The sequence below is a fragment of the Lepidochelys kempii genome, chromosome 15 (genome assembly GCF_965140265.1).
Source record: "Lepidochelys kempii isolate rLepKem1 chromosome 15, rLepKem1.hap2, whole genome shotgun sequence".
NCBI classification, from domain to species: Eukaryota; Metazoa; Chordata; order Testudines; family Cheloniidae; genus Lepidochelys; species Lepidochelys kempii.
In genome coordinates this window covers 4,029,589-4,047,107 of record NC_133270.1, presented here as the reverse complement: position 1 = coordinate 4,047,107, position 17,519 = coordinate 4,029,589, and the positions used below count along the sequence as shown (strand labels likewise).

Here is a 17,519-nt window from a genome sequence, read left to right as displayed (position 1 = left end):
GAACCGGAGCCCCTCACAATCTTTACTGTATTTATCCTCCAACTCTCCTGTGCAGCAAGGCAGAGCTAGGATCGCCGTTATACAGATGGGCACGGAGGTGTAGAGAGGCTGAGTGACTTGCCCAAGGCCATGCCAGGAATCTCTGGCAGAGCAAGGACTTGAACCCAGGTCTCAGGCTAGTGCCTGAACCACTGTACAATCTTTCCTCCGCTAGGGAGACTAGTCTGCAATCTAACGATGCCCCTGCTAAGAACTGGTTTCATGGTTTGGGGGGAGGAATAGCTCAGTGGTTTGAGCATTGGCCTGCTAAACCCAGGGTTGTGAGCTCAATCCTTGAAGGGACCATTTAGGGATCTGGGGAGAAAATTGGAGATTGGCCCTGCTTTGAGCAGGGGGTTGGACTAGATGACCTCCTGAGGTCCCTTCCAACCCTGATATTCTATGATTCATGGTGTACATCCTAAACCTTCCCCGGCTCATTAATGATCACATCGCTAGCTGCACCCCACCATGGGAGAGGCTGCTGGGAGGGCCTGGAATGTGTAGCAGTGTTGGCTGTTGCACCAGAACCTCAGGGTTGTTCAGCAACCCTTTGTCGGTGTCTGAAGTCAAAATGGAGGAGTCCTTACCTACCATATGCAACTGTAAGTGACTTTATAACCTTTCTGCAAAGGCTGTGTGCTTTGGGCTAGAAGAGTCTCATGTACGGGGTGGGAAAAAGCCCCTGCAACCCAGAATGGCACAGGGGAGGAAGACTAACGCAGGGTTTTATCTCCCATGTACAGCAGAGTAATGCAGGGCTGGTGTCTCCATTAGGTGCAGCCTTCGTGGGGAAGCACCGTGATCGAATGGGACAGATCCAGCCTGTGCTGGTGCGCTTACGGGTGGCCCAGCTACTTAGCAGTGAAGGAGAGGAAGAGGTGAGAAGTGAACAGACAAGTCGAATGATGAACGATGCCTTACTGCAACTGGTTGAGAGGAAAGGAGCTCGGGCCCAAGAAGAACTCTACCAGACTCTCAGAGAGACGGACCCTTACCTTGTACAGGACTTGGAGCAATCCAGCTAGGGCCTGGAGATTCTGCTAACTGCCACTGTTCTCCTGGCCGTGCCATTGTCAGGCATCACGGAGCAATATGATTTACATCACGTGAGCTTTTCAAGCCTTCTGACACAGCCGCGGGGCCTACGTCTGACCACTCTGTGCCACACTAGCAGTGCAAAGAAGCTGGAAAGCTGGCTGACCATTCAAGCTGGGGATTCCCCATAATAGCTGACTCTCTGACCCCACTCACAACGGCCCCGGGGGCCCGCCGCAACCAGGCCCAACTAAGAGCAGCCCTGACTCCTAGTCCAGAGCCTTCACCGATAAACCATCTGTGATAAATTAAGGGGAGATAGCTCCCTTTTATGGATATCCAGCCAGCCAGTTAGCTACTTGCTTTACCTGTAAAGAGTTAAAAAGTCTCCCTGCATAGGTAAAAGGAAGGGAGTGGGCACCTGACCAAAAGAGTCAATGGGAAGGCTAGAACTTTTTAAAATTGGGAAAAAAATGTCCCCTTTGTCTGTCTGTCTGTTGTTCTCAGGGAGAAGCAGAGACAGGGCTGGAACTATGCTGTACAAAGCTTGGGCCAGGTATGAAAATCATCTGAATCATACCTAGAAACTACTAATTTGAAACCCCAAATATGTAAGTAGATCAGGAATGTCTAGGAAGACGTGATTAGGTTTATCTCTATTTATTTCTTTATGCCTGTGGACTCCTCTGTGCTAACCCCAAATTCTTTTGTTTTGCTTGTAACCTTTAAGCTGGACCTCAAGAAGGTTATTCTTGATGCTTAATTCTTGTAAGTGGGTTTTTAAAAACTAGCAATAGCCTGAGTTTTCAAATGTATTTTCTTTCTTTTTGTTTGTAAGAAAATTGATCTTTTTTAAGAACAGGATTGGATTTTGTGTCCTAAGAGGTATGTGCACGTTGTTTAATTAGCCGGTGGCAACAGCTGATTTCCTTTGTTTTCTTTCTCAGCTCTTCCCCGGAGGGAAAGTGAAAGGGCTTGAGGGTGCCGCACAGGAAGGAATCCCCAAATGCACCTTCCTGGGTTCTCAAAGGGGTTTTTGCACTTGGGTGGTGGCAGCATCTACCCATCCAAGGTCAGAGAGAAGCTGTAACCTTGGGAGTTTAATACCAGCCTGGAGTGGCCAGTATTAATTTTTAGAATCCTTGCAGGCCCCCACCTTCGACACTCCAAGTGCCAGAGAGGGGAATCAGCCCTGACACCATCCTTGCCCCCTAACAAGAACTCTTCAGCTGGTTCCCAGCAGCTCAAAGCCTCAACACAGGAAGTGCCTCCTTTGCTGATCTCCCACCCCAGACTGGTCCTTAGGGGCCAGGCTGAACTCGAACCTGTGCAACTAAGGAAGTGTGGCCTCCAGCACAGGGGAATTCTATATTAGACCTCATCTTGACAGATAAAGAGGGACTGATCACAGAACTAAAAATTAATGGTAACTTACATACAAGTGATCATGACTTGATCACACTTACAATGTGCAAACAGAATAAAGTCCAGACCAATGATGGTGCTTCAAAAGGGCCAGTTTCACAAAGCTGAAAACAATTATGAGCCAAATCAGCTGGGAGAAAAAAAGTCAATCAGAAAAATGTGAATGACAATTGGGAATTGTTTAAGGGCACTGTAGTAGAAAGAGCGAGCCTGAAGCATGGGCCTGGTGCAAGGCCTGAGGCCTGAACCAAAGTCAGCAGAAGTTACGCTCTGAGCAAGTCAGGCCCTGTCGAAAGCAGATGCTCCCCCGCAGGCCAGTGTCCGGTACACGAACTCGGCACCAGTGTTGCTGGCATGGCTAAAACACACCGGATACGTAAACACATCCCAGCAGGCCAGCACAAGAACACCCCAAGCTAGCAGACGATAAAATGGTGTGACAAAAGTGATGAATGGTGATATTTTGTCTGAAACATCAGGAGTGAAAGTACAAAGCCAGGTGGCGAATAGGAGTGTTTTGTCTGGAACATCAGGAGGAAAATACAAGGGGAGGTAACAAACAAACTTACCGTGGTGAAGACACCACGGTAAGTAGATCTAAGTACATTGACTTCAGCTACGTTATTCACGTTGCGTAACTTAGATCCATCTCCCCCCATAGTGTACATCAGCCTTTAGTATCCTTGTAGAGCCTGCCAGGTGCTATTGCTTTGTCGACAATTTTTTACTAATTTCATCTAGACCACGTTTCCCTAGTTTGCTTATGAGAATGGCATGTGGGACCACTTGCAAATTGACTGTTAAATAATTTGTCCCCGTATCTTTGCAGCTATTGAAGTTAGGCTGACAGATCTATAACTCCCCAGGTCCTCTGTTCCCTTTTAAAGATAGGTACTGCGTTGGCCCTTCTCCAGTCCTCTGGCATCTTACCCATCCTCCAGGAGTTCTCGAAGATAATTGCTAATAGTTCTGAGATTTTTGCAGTTAGTTCCTTAAATACCCTAGGATGAATTTCATCAGGCTCTGCCAACTTGAACACATCTAACTTACTTAAATATGCTTTAACCTGGTCTTTCCGTATTTTGGCTTGCATTCCTTCCTCCTTGTTGCTAATATTAATGTATTGAGTAGCTGGTCACCATTAACCTTTTCAGTCAAGACTGAAGCAAAATAAGCATTAAGCACATCAGCCTTTTTGATGGAGTCAGTTATTAGCTCTCCTTCCCGCTACGTAGGGAACCTGTATTTTCCTTTGTCTCTCTATTGCATATGAGATTTATCTTATTCCTTCCTGCAACTAAGAAGACTGTCCACTTCTGCATAGATCTGTCACAGATCTCCAACATAACCAGCAAATCACCAGAGTAAAGATAAAACTTTGCAAGAAAGGAGTGAAACAGCAATTTTATTATACTCAAAAATGAAGAGTAAAAGACCCAGAACACTTTGTGCTGGTTTCTTATCCTACCAGTTGATTTTATGGTTATTGTTAAGCACCATTAGAAAGCAGTTAATTCAAGGTCTTAGTCAGAAAAGAATCAAAGTATTATTTGTATTAGGAGAGTGCCCAGGGCTCCTGGTCAGGGATAGGCGCTTTACTCATTGTAGCAGGCACTGTCGGCACTAGGGCAGCATGCACAGTGTTGAATCCCAGAGGATTTGCAGTGGTGTCAGTTCTTGCAGATGCTCCCAGATCGAAGCGGGGGCTGCAGACTTTCAGAGCACCAACGGCAATCGCCTCAACAGGCGATGCAGGCCAGCCCAAAATTACAGCTGTGATGCTATCGCTTCTTGATGGAGGCCAGGTAGGCAAACCAGAAGAGAGAAACGAGGTTTCCAAACAACACCCGAAACTGTGGAGAGAAGTGTCAAGATACAGACCGGCCTGGGGCTGACAGTCCCCTAACTGCAGTTCCTGGGACAGAACTGGGTCACTTACTGCACTGGGACGCGACACCCCCTTTGGATACAGATGTGAGTGCCTGTGTCTTACTGACAAAAGTGTCAGCGTCTGTCTGGATTTGTGCAGTCCTTCACACCTGAACAACTGATTGCGGGCAATGGGGCCCTCAGCTCTGCAACTAGCTGAGGAGCAGTAACAGATTCAGGCACAAGAGCAACTGAGGGGGTTGCTAGCATGGAGGACAGAAATATTAAAGGAAGGGGATCTTAGGGCGATCAATAAGGGGACCCTGGACATTATACTAGTGGGGAAAAAAGCCCACGCTATAAACCTGGATGTAGGGCTGCAAGAGTGGTCAGAATTCCCAGGCAAGGACATCATGTGAGCAGGCAGAGACTTACCTGCATAGGGACGTAATTGACATTAATGAACTGGACTGGGGTCCACACTTTCCAGTTCATTTTGAGTGCTACCCAGTAACCACTCTTTATCTTCTCAGCAAACGCAGACAGATCCTTCCCCTGGAACACAAGGAACACCGGTGATGGCCAGGGAGGCCAGGCCTAAACTCCAGAGGAAGAGGCCCCGACTCTCGCCCTTACAGAGCCCTAAGCTATGTGGGCAAAGGGGTTACAAAGACACAGATCCTAACAGAGCGCAGCCAGAGAGAAGCACTCACCACCTGTGAGACCCAGGTGCACACGATGTGCCAGAGGTGTATCACACTAGCCAAAGCTGGCCATTCCAGCAGAGGGGAACAGAGCAACCAGCCATGCAGCACGCTCAGGAGATCACAAACCCCAGGCTGATGTTAAACACGAGCATCCCCGCTGTATAGCATGGCAAGCCAAGGCTCAAAGCAGCTGAGTGAGCTATTTCAGAGCTCACAGGAAAACAGCAGCAAAGTAAGAATGTCCCCTGCTCTGACCAACAGGGCCTGTCCTAGATCATCGGTGACCAGGAGCTAGATTCCGTCCAGGCACATAAACACACAGTTACGTCTAACTTAGCTATCTGTAGCAGTATCCAGAACCACACACCAAACCCTACAGCCTGACTTCAGCACACACTGGAGATAGGCACCTACCTCCAGCAGGTTCATGACGAAGAAGAAGAGCAGCAGAAAGGGTGGAGCAACAACCAGACGGTCCAGCAGAAGCCTCTTGACCATGGCAAAAGGGACATTCGATGGGATCAGCTGCTCCAGGTACAGGTAGAAATAGTGACTGAGTGGCCCTGTGAACAGGAACCTGGCAAACCAGAGGGCATGACTGTGCTTCATCACTGTCCTCCAGCCTTCCCCAGGCTTCCATCCAGCCCCAGCTTAGGTTCTTAGCTGGCCCCATTACCAAAGTATCTGAGCACCTCACAATCTTAAATGTGTTTATCCTCACAACACCCCTGTGTGCAGGGCTCTTATCCCCATTGTACAGATGGGAACTGAGGTCCCAAGAGACAAGTGACTTGCCCAAGGTCACAAAGGAAGTCTGTGGCGGGAAGTACTGTGCTACTGCTCTAACCAGACCATCCTTTCTCTTGCTCCAGAGAGAGATGCTAATGGTGCCATAACAGTGAGGGGGGAAGCACTTTGCAAAGCAGCGTATCCTGCTTCTCACACCCCTCCAGGAGGAGAGCCCCACCAACTCAACATCCTCTCTGGTCAAGTTCACGCCCATCACCATGGTACTGGAGCACGTTCCAGAGGTGCACTAAGTGATGTAACTAGCACCTGTGACTTACCCATAGACGGCGAATCTCAAGGGCCCGCTCAAGTCCAGGCTTTTGGATGACCCTGGCTTTTTTCGGCTCCTCTCAATGAACTGGGACAGGAGGCTCCCAAGCGCTGACAAAACAGCACTACAGGCAGAGGGAAGGGGATGAGATCAGAAGCCAGCCAAATAACCCAGAGTCCAAGAGGGAACCTGAGCTCTGAGCATAGCCACTGGAGAAGAGTGCAGTAGCTCCAGGACCAGTCAGATCAGGGTGGGAGCGCTCACTAATAGGCACAGCAAGCTCTGAGGCTTCACACTTCCGCAATGAAATACAGCCAACATGGGGGGCGGCACGGATTCTACATCTTTCATCTAGATTTAGTAGCACTGGCTCGCAGCCTGTGACCAGGGAAATGCTCCCAGCAGCCCACTATGGGGTCCACCACTTTCAACAAAAGAGAATGGTTTTTGTTGTTGTTTTTTAAATTAAAGCTTCTGAACCTTACGGCTGTGTGGCAAACATAGAATCATAGAATATCAGGGTTGGAAGGGACCTCAGGAGGTCATCTAGTCCAACCCCCTGCTCAAAGCAGGACCAATCCCCAATTAAATCATCCCAGCCAGGGCTTTGTCAAGCCTGACCTTAAAAACTTCTAAAGAAGGAGATTCTACCACCTCCCTAGGTAACGCATTCCAGTGTTTCATCACACTCCTAGTGAAAAAGTTTTTCCTAATATCCAACCTAAACCTCCCCCACTGCAACTTGAGACCATTACTCCTTGTCCTGTCCTCTTCTACCACTCAGAATAGTCTAGAACCATCCTCTCTGGAACCACCTCTCAGGTAGTTGAAAGCAGCTATCAAATCCCCCCTCATTCTTCTCTTCTGCAGACTAAACAATCCCAGTTCCCTCAGCCTCTCCTCATAAGTCATGTGTTCCAGTCCCCTAATCATTTTTGTTGCCCTTTGCTGGACTCTTTCCAATTTATCCACATCCTTCTTGTAGTGTGGGGCCCAAAACTGGACACAGTACTCCAGATGAGGCCTCACCAATGTCGAATAGAGGGGGACGATCACGTCCCTCAATCTGCTCATTATGCGCCTACTTATACATCCCAAAATGCCATTGGCCTTCTTGGCAACAAGCGCACACTGTTGACTCATCCAGCTTCTCGTCCACTGTCACCCCTAGGTCCTTTTCCGCAGAACTGCTGCCTAGCCATTCGGTCCCTAGTCTGTAGCTGTGCATTGGGCTCTTCCGTCCTAAGTGCAGGACCCTGCACTTATCCTTGTTGAACCTCATCAGATTTCTTTTGGCCCAATCCTCCAATTTGTCTAGGTCCCTCTGTATCCTAACCCTACCTGCCACAGTATCTACCACTCCTCCTAGTTTAGTATCATCCGCAAATTTGCTGAGAGTGCAATCCACACCATCCTCCAGATCATTTATGAAGATATTGAACAAAACCAGCCCCAGGACCGACCCCTGGGGCACTCCACTTGACACCGGCTGCCAACTAGACATGGAGCCATTGATCACTACCCGTTGAGCCTGACAATCTAGCCAACTTTCTACCCACCTTATAGTGCATTCATCCAGCCCATGCTTCTTTAACTTGCTGACAAGAATACTGTGGGAGACCGTGTCAAAAGCTTTGCTAAAGTCAAGAAACAATACATCCACTGCTTTCCCTTCATCCACAGAACCAGTAATCTCATCATAGAAGGCGATTAGATTAGTCAGGCATGACCTTCCCTTGGTGAATCCATGCTGACTGTTCCTGATCACTTTCCTCTCATGTAAGTGCTTCAGGATTGATTCTTTGAGGACCTGCTCCATAATTTTTCCGTGGACTGAGGTGAGGCTGACTGGCCTGTAGTTCCCAGAATCCTCCTTCTTCCCTTTTTTAAAGATTGGCACTACATTAGCCTTTTTCCAGTCATCTGGGACTTTCCCCGTTCGCCACGAGTTTTCAAAGATAATGGCCAATGGCTCTGCAATCACAGTCGCCAATTCCTTTAGCACTCTCGGATGCCCAAACGTGACCCCTTCCCCCTTACCCCCCACATGGTGCAGCCTTCCAGACTCAGCAAAGTGCCAGTGCGACCTGCTCCTATTTATCTCAGTGATGTGTTGACTGAAGATTAATGATAAAAACAAATGGCAGTGTTGGTAACTATTTTACTACAGACCAATAGCAACAGTATCTGGCTAGTTCACATATGCAGTGCAATGGAAATCAGAGATTCGGTCAGGTTCCCCATTTCCTACAGCTCTCCTCTGCTTCAGCCAGCCTCATTTAAAATATCCCCAGTGATGGGGCCTTCACCCTCTACCTTGGTGAGAAAATTCCAGAGCCAGATATAGCTCACCATTAGGCAGCTCTTCTCTTCCTGATCTTTAAGCCATGTTTTCCTTCTCAGTTTCATCCTCTCACTCCTAGATGTGCCTTGGCGCTCTATGTGAGCTACCAGGGAAAGAGAATAGTAGGGCAGCAACCACTCCGCAAAGGAGAAGAATTATAGGAGGAAGGAGGTGGCAAATGAGGTACCAGCAGAGTTCCACCACCTCGCCCAGGCCCTCCCTCTTTTGAGTCCTGCTTCTGTGGCAGACCAGATCTGAGGACTGCAACCCCATCCATTCAGCAGGGTCTTAAACACCCCTGTAAACTGGCCGCTTTTCTGCCATCTGCCAAGCTGACAGCCATGCTGTCTGCAGGGTCCATTCACTTGAAAGTGTCCTTTAAATTGCAGCTCTGCTTTGAAAATAGCCTCATGAGATCTGATCCCGGTGTGTGCCAGTCAAAGCTGCAGGCTTGGGGGGACAGGAAATTTGCGCTGCCCTGAAAAGCCAACACAGCAGAGAGAGAGAGAGAGAGAGAGAGAGCGCGAGCTAAAGGCTCCTGCTTGTGCGTGGGCAAGAGAATAGTTTGCTGTGGGCCAAATCCTGCTTTCACTGACACCTGTGGCAGCCTTCCGCATTGATCGCAACGAGCATTTGATCAGCCCTAAATTCCATTTGCATACACCTACGCAACCTCACCGGGGCAATGGAATCACAAGCCCCAGCCCTTTTTTACTGGGGAGGGTGCGTGGGAAGGAAAGAGCCCAGCTCTCTCAGCCTTGGGGAGCGTGCTGGGCCAGCGGAGAGCAACACAACACATCTATACCTATCAATGGTCCCAGGTGACTGACAGTCTCCAAGACACCGATTATACTCTGCACTTGGGTAGCGTGGCTCATCAGTGGATCTCAAAGAGCATTACAAGAACAGGTACTATTATCCCTGTTGTACCAACATTTCGGTCTCTGCCAGAAATGGACGTAGAAATTCTTCTCCCTGCTCCCAAATGCATAGCCCTAACTTCCCCTCCCTCTGGCTGGTTAGTGCCTCAGGGAGGGGAAGAAAGTCCAAGGCCCATGGAAAGAATAGGCAGTAGCTGGTGAGAGGAAGCAGCTTGTCTGTCTCTCCATGGTACGCTCATGGCACACATCACTGTAGCATCTGAGCACCTCACAATCTTTAATGTTTATCCTCACAAGCCCTGGTGACATGAGAAGGTGCCATTTATCCCCATTGTACAGATGGGAACTGAGGCACACAGACTAAAGTGACTTGCCCAAAGTTACACAGGGCAGTCTCTGGCGGAGATAGACTTGAACCCAGGTCCCCCAAGTTCTAGGCCAGCACCCTAACCACTAGGCCACACCTCTTCTTCTTTGGCCCACCCAATCAGAGGCCATGTGGTGGGAAATTGCGCCGATGGCAATGGAGATGGTGAAAGGGAGAAGGCGATGGGGAAAACAGGAGGGGAGGGTTTAAAGAGGGGAACAGCAAGAGAAGAAAAAGCAAGAGAGTGCTCTGAGGTTAGCCCAGTTATTCACATTGGGCTGGGTTCCATTTACTCTTCAGCGTATCAGATGGCCACGGGGCAAACACTGAGTACTTCACTCTTCACCACACCTTCAGTCAGGAATCTCCAAGTGCTTTACAAACACTAAGGGCAAGTCTACATTACAGTGATACATCGGCACCGCTGCAGAGTGTCTGGTGAAGACGCGCTATGGGAAAGCGCTCTCCCGTCGGCATTACTCCACCTCGGCGAGAAGCGGAAGCTATGTCAATGGGAGAGTGGCTCTCACCATGTGGACAGTGCAAAACTTGTGTCTCTCGGGGGGGAGGGGGGGCAAGCTTTTTCACACCCCTGAGGGATGTAAGTTAGATCGACTTAAGCAGTAGTGTAGACCTGCCCTAAGGCTCCCAACCTTCCTGCGAGGCAAGGCAATAGTGTTCCCATTTTAGAGCTGGGAGAAACAGAGATGAAGCAACTTGTCACAAGAGTCAGCAATGGAACCCAGGAGTCCTGACTATCAGTTCCTCGGCTCCCATCAGCTGCAAATCACAAGCTGGGGCATGTCCTCACCTGAACGTGTACTATCACTTGCTCAACACAGATCTGCTTCTCGCCAGCACTATCTCCGTTTCCAGCTCAGAAACCTGGGCAGGGAGTTACCCCACCTCCACCATTCAAACCCAGATACATCTGTAGCACAGCTTCAGAGTGCATCCTTAGAGCCTGCAAGTCCTCTTTGTACTGCATGGGAGCAAGACCCCTTCACTTCAATTCCCCCTTCAGCATGTGCTGGGAGGAGGCTCTGTGGACAGCGGCACCTCCGGGCCTCACAGCCATGGCCCTGCTGACAAGCTCCTGAAGGCTTGGTTAAATCAATAGCAGAGAAAATGCCTTAAGATCTCTGACCAGGGCATTAGGTTGGATCCAGTCTGAACTTTGGCCAGGCAATCAGATTCCTCTTGTTCTGGGGGAAGCATAAAGGAGGCTGTGTTGGTGAGTATCTGAGTGTCTGTTGTGGGGACAGTTTGACCGTGTGCTTGACTGGTTGTCTGAAAAGTGTGAATTGGGAGTGCTTTGTTCCAGGTGAGCCTTGAGTGGGCCAGACTGTTATAAAAAGCCAGTCAGCTGCGAATCAGCTGAGCAGCAAACAGCAGAGAGCCTAACAGAGGGAGTTCACCTGGGGAGAGCCCACTGAGGCTTACATCTTGCCAGCTTCTCTGAGTAGTTACTACAACTCCTAAGGAAGCTCGTAGAAGGAAGGTAATATGGATGGGTAGTGTTCAGCTGTTGTGACCTGCACTGGATGTGCCATGTTTGTCTTTCTTCCACAGGACGGAAGCAACTTTGTCTGTACAAAGTGCAAGCTGGTCTCCATATTGGAAGAGAAGGTTCAAGGTCTGGAGCAACAGGTATCGACCCTGCGTTGCATAAGAGAAACTGAAGATTTCCTGGACAGACATCAGGATATGCTTCTACGGGCACAATGTTCTGAAGATTCAGAGCAGGCTGCACTGCGGGGACAGGAGGATGGTGAAGAAATTTGGCAGCATGTGACCTACAGAAGAAGAAAGGGGAGTGTCCATGTACCAGCAATGCAGATACAGGTAAGCAACCGTTTTCATGTTCTCTTTCATGTTCAGGTACTAATGCGGAGAGTGGACCAGATGATACATCTGAGGGAAGGGAGCAGAACGAGACTCCGCCGATTGGAAGGCATGAGATGCACTGCCCTACGGATGGGGTTCCACAACCACCGCTCCCAAGAGAAAGAGGCAGGTGGTGGTGGTCGGGGACTCTCTCCTCAGGGGGACTGAGTCATCTATCTGCCGCCCTGACCGGGAAAACCGAGAAGTCTGCTGCTTGCCAGGAGCTAGGATTCACGATGTGATGGAAAGACTGCCGAGACTCATCAAGCCCTCGGATAGCTACCCCTTCCTGCTTCTCCACATGGCCACCAATGATACTGCCAAGAATGACCTTGAGCGGATCACTGCAGACTACGTGGCTCTGGGAAGAAGGATAAAGGAGTTTGAGGCGCAAGTGTGTTCTCGTCCATCCTCCCCATGGAAGGAAAAGGCCTGGGTAGAGACCATTGAATCGTGGAAGTCAACGAATGGCTACGCAGGTGGTGTCGGAGAGAAGGCTTTGGATTCTTTGACAATGGGATGGTGTTCCAATAAGGAGGAGTGCTAGGCAGAGACGGGCTCCACCTAACGAAGAGAGGGAAGAGCATCTTCGCAAGCAGGCTGGCTAACCTAGTGAGGAGGGCTTTAAACTAGGTTCACCGGGGGAAGGAGACCAAAGCCCTGAGGTAAGTGGGGACGTGGGATACCGGGAGGAAGCACGAGCAGGAGCGCGCGAGAGGGAAGGGCTCCTGCCTCATACTGAGAAAGAGGGATGATCAGCGAGTTCTCCAGTGCCTATACACAAATGCAAGAAGCCTGGGAAACAAGCAGGGAGAGCTGGAAGTCCTGGCACAGTCAAGGAATTATGATGTGATTGGAATAACAGAGACTTGGTGGGATAACTCACATGACTGGAATACTGTCATGGATGGATAGAAACTGTTCAGGAAGGACAGGCAGGGCAGAAAAGGTGGGGGAGTAGCACTGTATGTAAGGGAGCAGTATGACTGCACAGAGCTCCAGTACGAAAGTGCAGAAAAACCTGAGAGCCTCTGGATTAAGTTTAGAAGTGTGAGCAACAAGGGTGATGTCGTGGTGGGAGTCTGCTATAGACCACCGGACCAGGGGGATGAGGTGGACGAGGCTTTCTTCCGGCAACTCGCAGAAGTTACTAGATCGCAGGCCCTGGTTCTCATGGGAGACTTCAATCACCCTGATATCTGCTGGGAGAGCAATACAGCGGTGCACAGACAATCCAGGAAGTTTTTGGAATGTGTAGGGGACAATTTCCTGGTGCAAGTGCTAGAGGAGCCAACTGGGGGGGAGCTTTTCTTGACCTGCTGCTCACAAACCAGGAAGAATTAGTAGGGGAAGCAAAAGTGGATGGGAACCTGAGAGGCAGTGACCATGAAATGGTCGAGTTCAGGATCCTGACACAGGGAAGAAAGGAGAGTGCAGAATATGGACCCTGGACTTCAGATAAGCAGACTTTGACTCCCTCAGGGAACTGATGGGCAGGATCCCTTGGGAGAACAACATGAGGGGGAAAGGAGTCCAGGAGAGCTGGCTGTATTTTAAAGAATCCTTATTGAGGTTACAGGGACAAACCATCCCGATGTGTAGAAAGAATAGTAAATATGGCAGGCGACCAGCTTGGCTTAACAGTGAAATCCTTGCTGATCTTAAACACAAAAAAGAAGCTTACAAGAAGTGGCAGATTGGACAAATGACCAGGGAACAGTATAAAAATATTGCTCGGGGATGCAGGAGTGAAATCAGGAAGGCCAAATAACACCTGGAGTTGCAGCTAGCAAGAGATGTTAAGAGTAACAAGAAGGGTTTCTTCAGATATGTTGGCAACAAGAAGAAAGTCAAGGGAAGTGTGGACCCCTTACTGAATGAGGGAGACAACCTAGTGACAGAGGATGTGGAAAAAGCTAATGTACTCAATGCTTTTTTTGCCTCTGTCTTCACGAACAAGGTCAGCTCCCAGACTACTGCACTGGACAGCACAGCATGGGGAGGAGGTGACCAGCCCTCTGTGGAGAAAGAAGTTGTTCGGGACTATTTAGAAAAGCTGGACGAGCACAAGTCTATGGGGCCGGATGCGCTGCATCCAAGAGTGCTAAAGGAGTTGGCGGATGTGATTGCAGAGCCATTGGCCATTATCTTTGAAAACTCATGGAGATCAGGGGAAGTCCCGGAAAACTGGAAAAAGGCTAATGTAGTGCCAATCTTTAAAAAAGGGAAGGAGGAGGATCATGGGAACTACAGGCCAGTCAGCCTCACCTCAGTCCCTGGAAAAATCATGGAGCAGGTCCTCAAGGAATCAATTCTGAAGCACTTAGAGGAGGGAAAAGTGATCAGGAACAGTCAGCATGGATTCACCAAGGGCAAGTCATGCCTGACTAATCTAATTGCCTTCTATGATGAGATAACTGGCGCTGTGGATGAGGGGAAAGCAGTGGATGTGGTGTTCCTTGACTTTAGCAAAGCTTTTGACACCGTCTCCCACAGTATTCTTGCCAGCAAGTTAAAGAAGTATGGGCTGGATGAACGGACTACATGGTGGATAGAAAGTTGGCTAGATTGTCGGGCTCAACGGGTAGTGATCAATGGCTCCATGTCTAGTTGGCAGCCGGTATCAAGTGGAGTGCCTCAAGGGTCGGTCCTCGGGCCGGTTTTGTTCAATATCTTCATAAATGATCTGGAGCATGGTGTGGATTGCACCCTCAGCAAGTTTGCAGATGACACTAAACTGGGAGGAGAGGTAGATATGCTGGAGGGTAGGGATAGAATACAGAAGGACCTAGACAAATTGGAGGATTGGGCCAAAAGAAATCTGATGAGGTTCAATAAGGACAAGTGCAGAGTCCTGCACTTCGGACGGAAGAATCCCATGCACCGCTACAGACTAGGGACCGAATGGCTAGGCAACAGTTCTGCAGAAAAGGACCTAGGGGTGACAGTGGACGAGAAGCTGGATATGAGTCAACAGTGCCCTTGTTGCCAAGAAGGCCAATGGAATTTTGGGATGTATAAGTAGGGGCATTGCCAGCAGATCGAGGGACGTGATTGTTCCCCTCTATTCGACGTTGGTGAGGCCTCATCTGGAGTACTGTGTCCAGTTTTGGGCCCCACACTACAAGAAGGATGTGGATAAATTGGAAAACGTCCAGCGGAGGGCAACAAAAATTATTAGGGGACTGGAACACATGACTTATGAGGAGAGGCTGAGGGAACTGGGATTGTTTAGTCTGCAGAAGAGAAGAATGAGGGGGGATTTGATAGCTGCTTTCAACTACCTGAGAGGTGGTTCCAGAGAGGATGGTTCTAGACTATTCTCAGTGGTAGCAGATGACAGAACAAGGAGTAATGGTCTCAAGTTGCAGTGGGGGAGGTCTAGGTTGGATATTAGGGAAAACTTTTTCTCTAGGAGGGTGATGAAACACTGGAATGCGTTACCTAGGGAGGTGGTGGAATCTCCTTCCTTAGAAGTTTTTTAAGGTCAGGCTTGACAAAGCCCTGGCTGGGATGATTTAGTTGGGGATTGGTCCTGCTTTGAGCAGGGGGTTGGACTAGAACCTCCTGAGGTACCTTCCAACCCTGATATTCTATGATTCTATGAAGCTGAAGGGTTAAGTTGGTGCATGGAGTGCTGGCAAGAGCTGCCAACCTGACTGCTCTGGACACTGGTGTTATTCTCTAGACCAGGGGTCGGTAACCTATGGCACGCGTGCCAAAGACGGCACGCAAGCCGATTTTTAATGGCATGCTGCTGCCTGCCAGGTCCCAGGTGCCGGCCCCACTCAACCCGCTGCCGAACCCAGGCCAGCAGCTGGCTGAGTGAAGCTGTCGGCCGGGACCCAGGCAGGCAGCAGCTTGCCATTAAAATTCCTGCCCACCCCCCCCCCCCCCCAGTGGGGGCAGGGTGAAGAAGCTTGGTCCTGCCAACTGTTGCTGCAGGGCAGACAAGCTCCTTCCTCCCCCGCCTCTTCCCCCAGCTTGCTGGGTTCCTGCCCCTCCTCCTCTCCCTCCCTGCCACCAATCAGCTGATGGCCCTTGCGAGGGAGCGGGAGAAGCAGAGCTGCAGCAGGCTCGCGGCTCCAGGGAAAAGAGGAGGGGACGGGGGTAGAATCAGGGCATATCCCCTCCAGCCCCCTGCCGTGAGCCACTCTGGGCAGGGGGCTGGGAGCAGCCCCACGACCCTAGCCCACACCCCCAGCCCTCTACCCTGACCCGTACACACTCCCAGCCCTCTGCCCTGACCCCGGTACCCTCCCACGACCCCAGCCCTGATTCCAACACCCCCCACACCGCATGCCCTGACTTTCACCCCCCCACATTCCTACCCCCACCCTGAGCACCAAACAGGAGCTCCTGCCCCCCCCACATTCCCACCTGCACCCCTCACACCAAATGGGAGCTACCCAGGTAAGCATGCCACACCCCAACCCTGAGCTCCCCCTCATTCTAGCTCCTAGCCAGACCCTACACCCCAACCCCCAACCTGCTCCTTCACCCCCAGCCCTGTGCACTCCCACCCTCAGCTCAATGCAGAGAAAGGAAGAGAATGGGCTAGAACCAGGGAGAAGGTAGGTGCCCACTCTACGTGGGCAGGGCCGGGATCCCAGACCAGCAGCGGGCTGAGTGGGGCCAGCAGCCGGGACCTTGTCTGGCAGGAGCCAGCGGATGGAACCCCAGACCAGCAGCGGGCTGAGAGGAAGCGGGCTGAGCCACTCATCCCACTGCTGGCCTGGGGGCCCAGCCACCGGCCCCGCTCAGCCCGCTGCCGGCCCGGGGTTCTCACTGCCGGCCCCTTGCCAGCAGGGGTCCCAGCCGCAGGCCCCGCTCAGCCTGCTGCCGGCCTAGATGAACCGAACCGCAGGCTGGCAGCAGGCTGAGCGGGCCGGCAGCGTAAGATCAGCATTTTAATTTAATCTTAAATGAAGCTTCTTAAACATTTTGAAAACCTTGTTTACTTTACATACAAGAATAGTTTATTTATATAATATATAGCCTTATAGAGAGGGACCTTCTAAAAGAAGTCAAAATGTATTAGTGGCACGCGAAACCTTAAATTAGAGTGAATAAATGAAGACTCGGCACACCACTTCTGAAAGGTTGCCGACCCCTGATCTAGACTGTGGTAGCACCTAGGGACCCCAATCATAGGAGCAGGGCCCCACTGCGCTAGGTGCTGTACAAACAGTCCTCTGCCCTCCATTATTGACAGAGCAGGTACAGCCCGGGCAGGGTAAGTTTCTCCCATTCCAGCAACACATCTCGTCCCTGCCCTGCAGGGACCTGTCTGGTTTAGAGGGGAGCTCAGTGTCTGTGACCCAGTGCGTCCGTGGTGCCTCTGCTGAGAAGAGCAATCACTGCAGGCTGTGCCGATGTCTTCAGTGAGTGAGCAGGAGAGACCCCCCCCAAAATCACTGCTCACAGGCCGCTGAACTCAGCCTACTGTGACATCTTGTAGGTCTGCTGAATGCAGCTGGCTCAGAAAGCGGCCCAGAGGTAACATCCCCCGCAGCCCATACACACATATAGCCCCGCTTTCCCCTCACTGCCTGTTATAGCCCCATGGGTGAGAGGACTGCTGCTGCACAAGAACAGGCTGACAAGTGGCGTGCCAGCCCCATGGAGTGCACTCAGAGCAAGGGGGCAAGGGCCAAGCATCCTGCAATCCCACAGCAGCTGGGCCTCTGCCCTGGGAACAGTCCTGCCAGACACCTGGTGCTCTGTCTACGTGGGGCAGGCGAGGAGCACAGCGTTAGCAGGCACCATGTTAACCAGGACTTTGCCCTTGGGTACGCCAGGCCAGCCACGTCCAGGGAGATGCAAGCTGGGCCCAGCTAAGGGCAACTGCGCAAATCCCAGCAAAGCAGGGGGGGTTGGTCCCAGTCTCTCCGGGGGGTGG

The 17,519-nt window shown here is 50.7% G+C and overlaps 2 protein-coding genes across 4 annotated transcripts in view; one reads left to right on the top strand and one right to left on the bottom strand.

Annotated features, from left to right (window-relative positions):
* The window catches only part of LOC140898477 (caspase recruitment domain-containing protein 8-like), a 50,766-nt gene extending 48,812 nt beyond the window's left edge, over window positions 1-1,954 (top strand). Inside the window, exon 11 of the mRNA XM_073312251.1 lies at window positions 817-1,954. Within this exon, the coding sequence (XP_073168352.1) occupies window positions 817-1,067 (251 nt within the window). The 3' untranslated portion in view covers window positions 1,068-1,954. The remainder of the gene's footprint in view (window positions 1-816) is intronic.
* Window positions 1-17,519, bottom strand: part of PXMP2 (peroxisomal membrane protein 2) — a 37,205-nt gene that overhangs the window by 18,556 nt on the left and 1,130 nt on the right. The window contains exons 2-5 of one of the 3 annotated variants that reach the window (XM_073312255.1): window positions 6,146-6,262; window positions 5,493-5,655; window positions 4,807-4,926; window positions 3,891-4,355 (exon numbers count right to left, since the gene is read on the bottom strand). In XM_073312255.1, coding sequence (XP_073168356.1) covers window positions 4,284-4,355; window positions 4,807-4,926; window positions 5,493-5,655; window positions 6,146-6,262 — 472 coding nt within the window. In that variant the 3' untranslated portion in view covers window positions 3,891-4,283. Of the gene's footprint in view, window positions 1-3,890; window positions 4,356-4,806; window positions 4,927-5,492; window positions 5,656-6,145; window positions 6,263-17,519 lie in introns of those variants that run through there. The other 2 variants (XM_073312254.1, XM_073312256.1) reach the window with 2 other exon arrangements.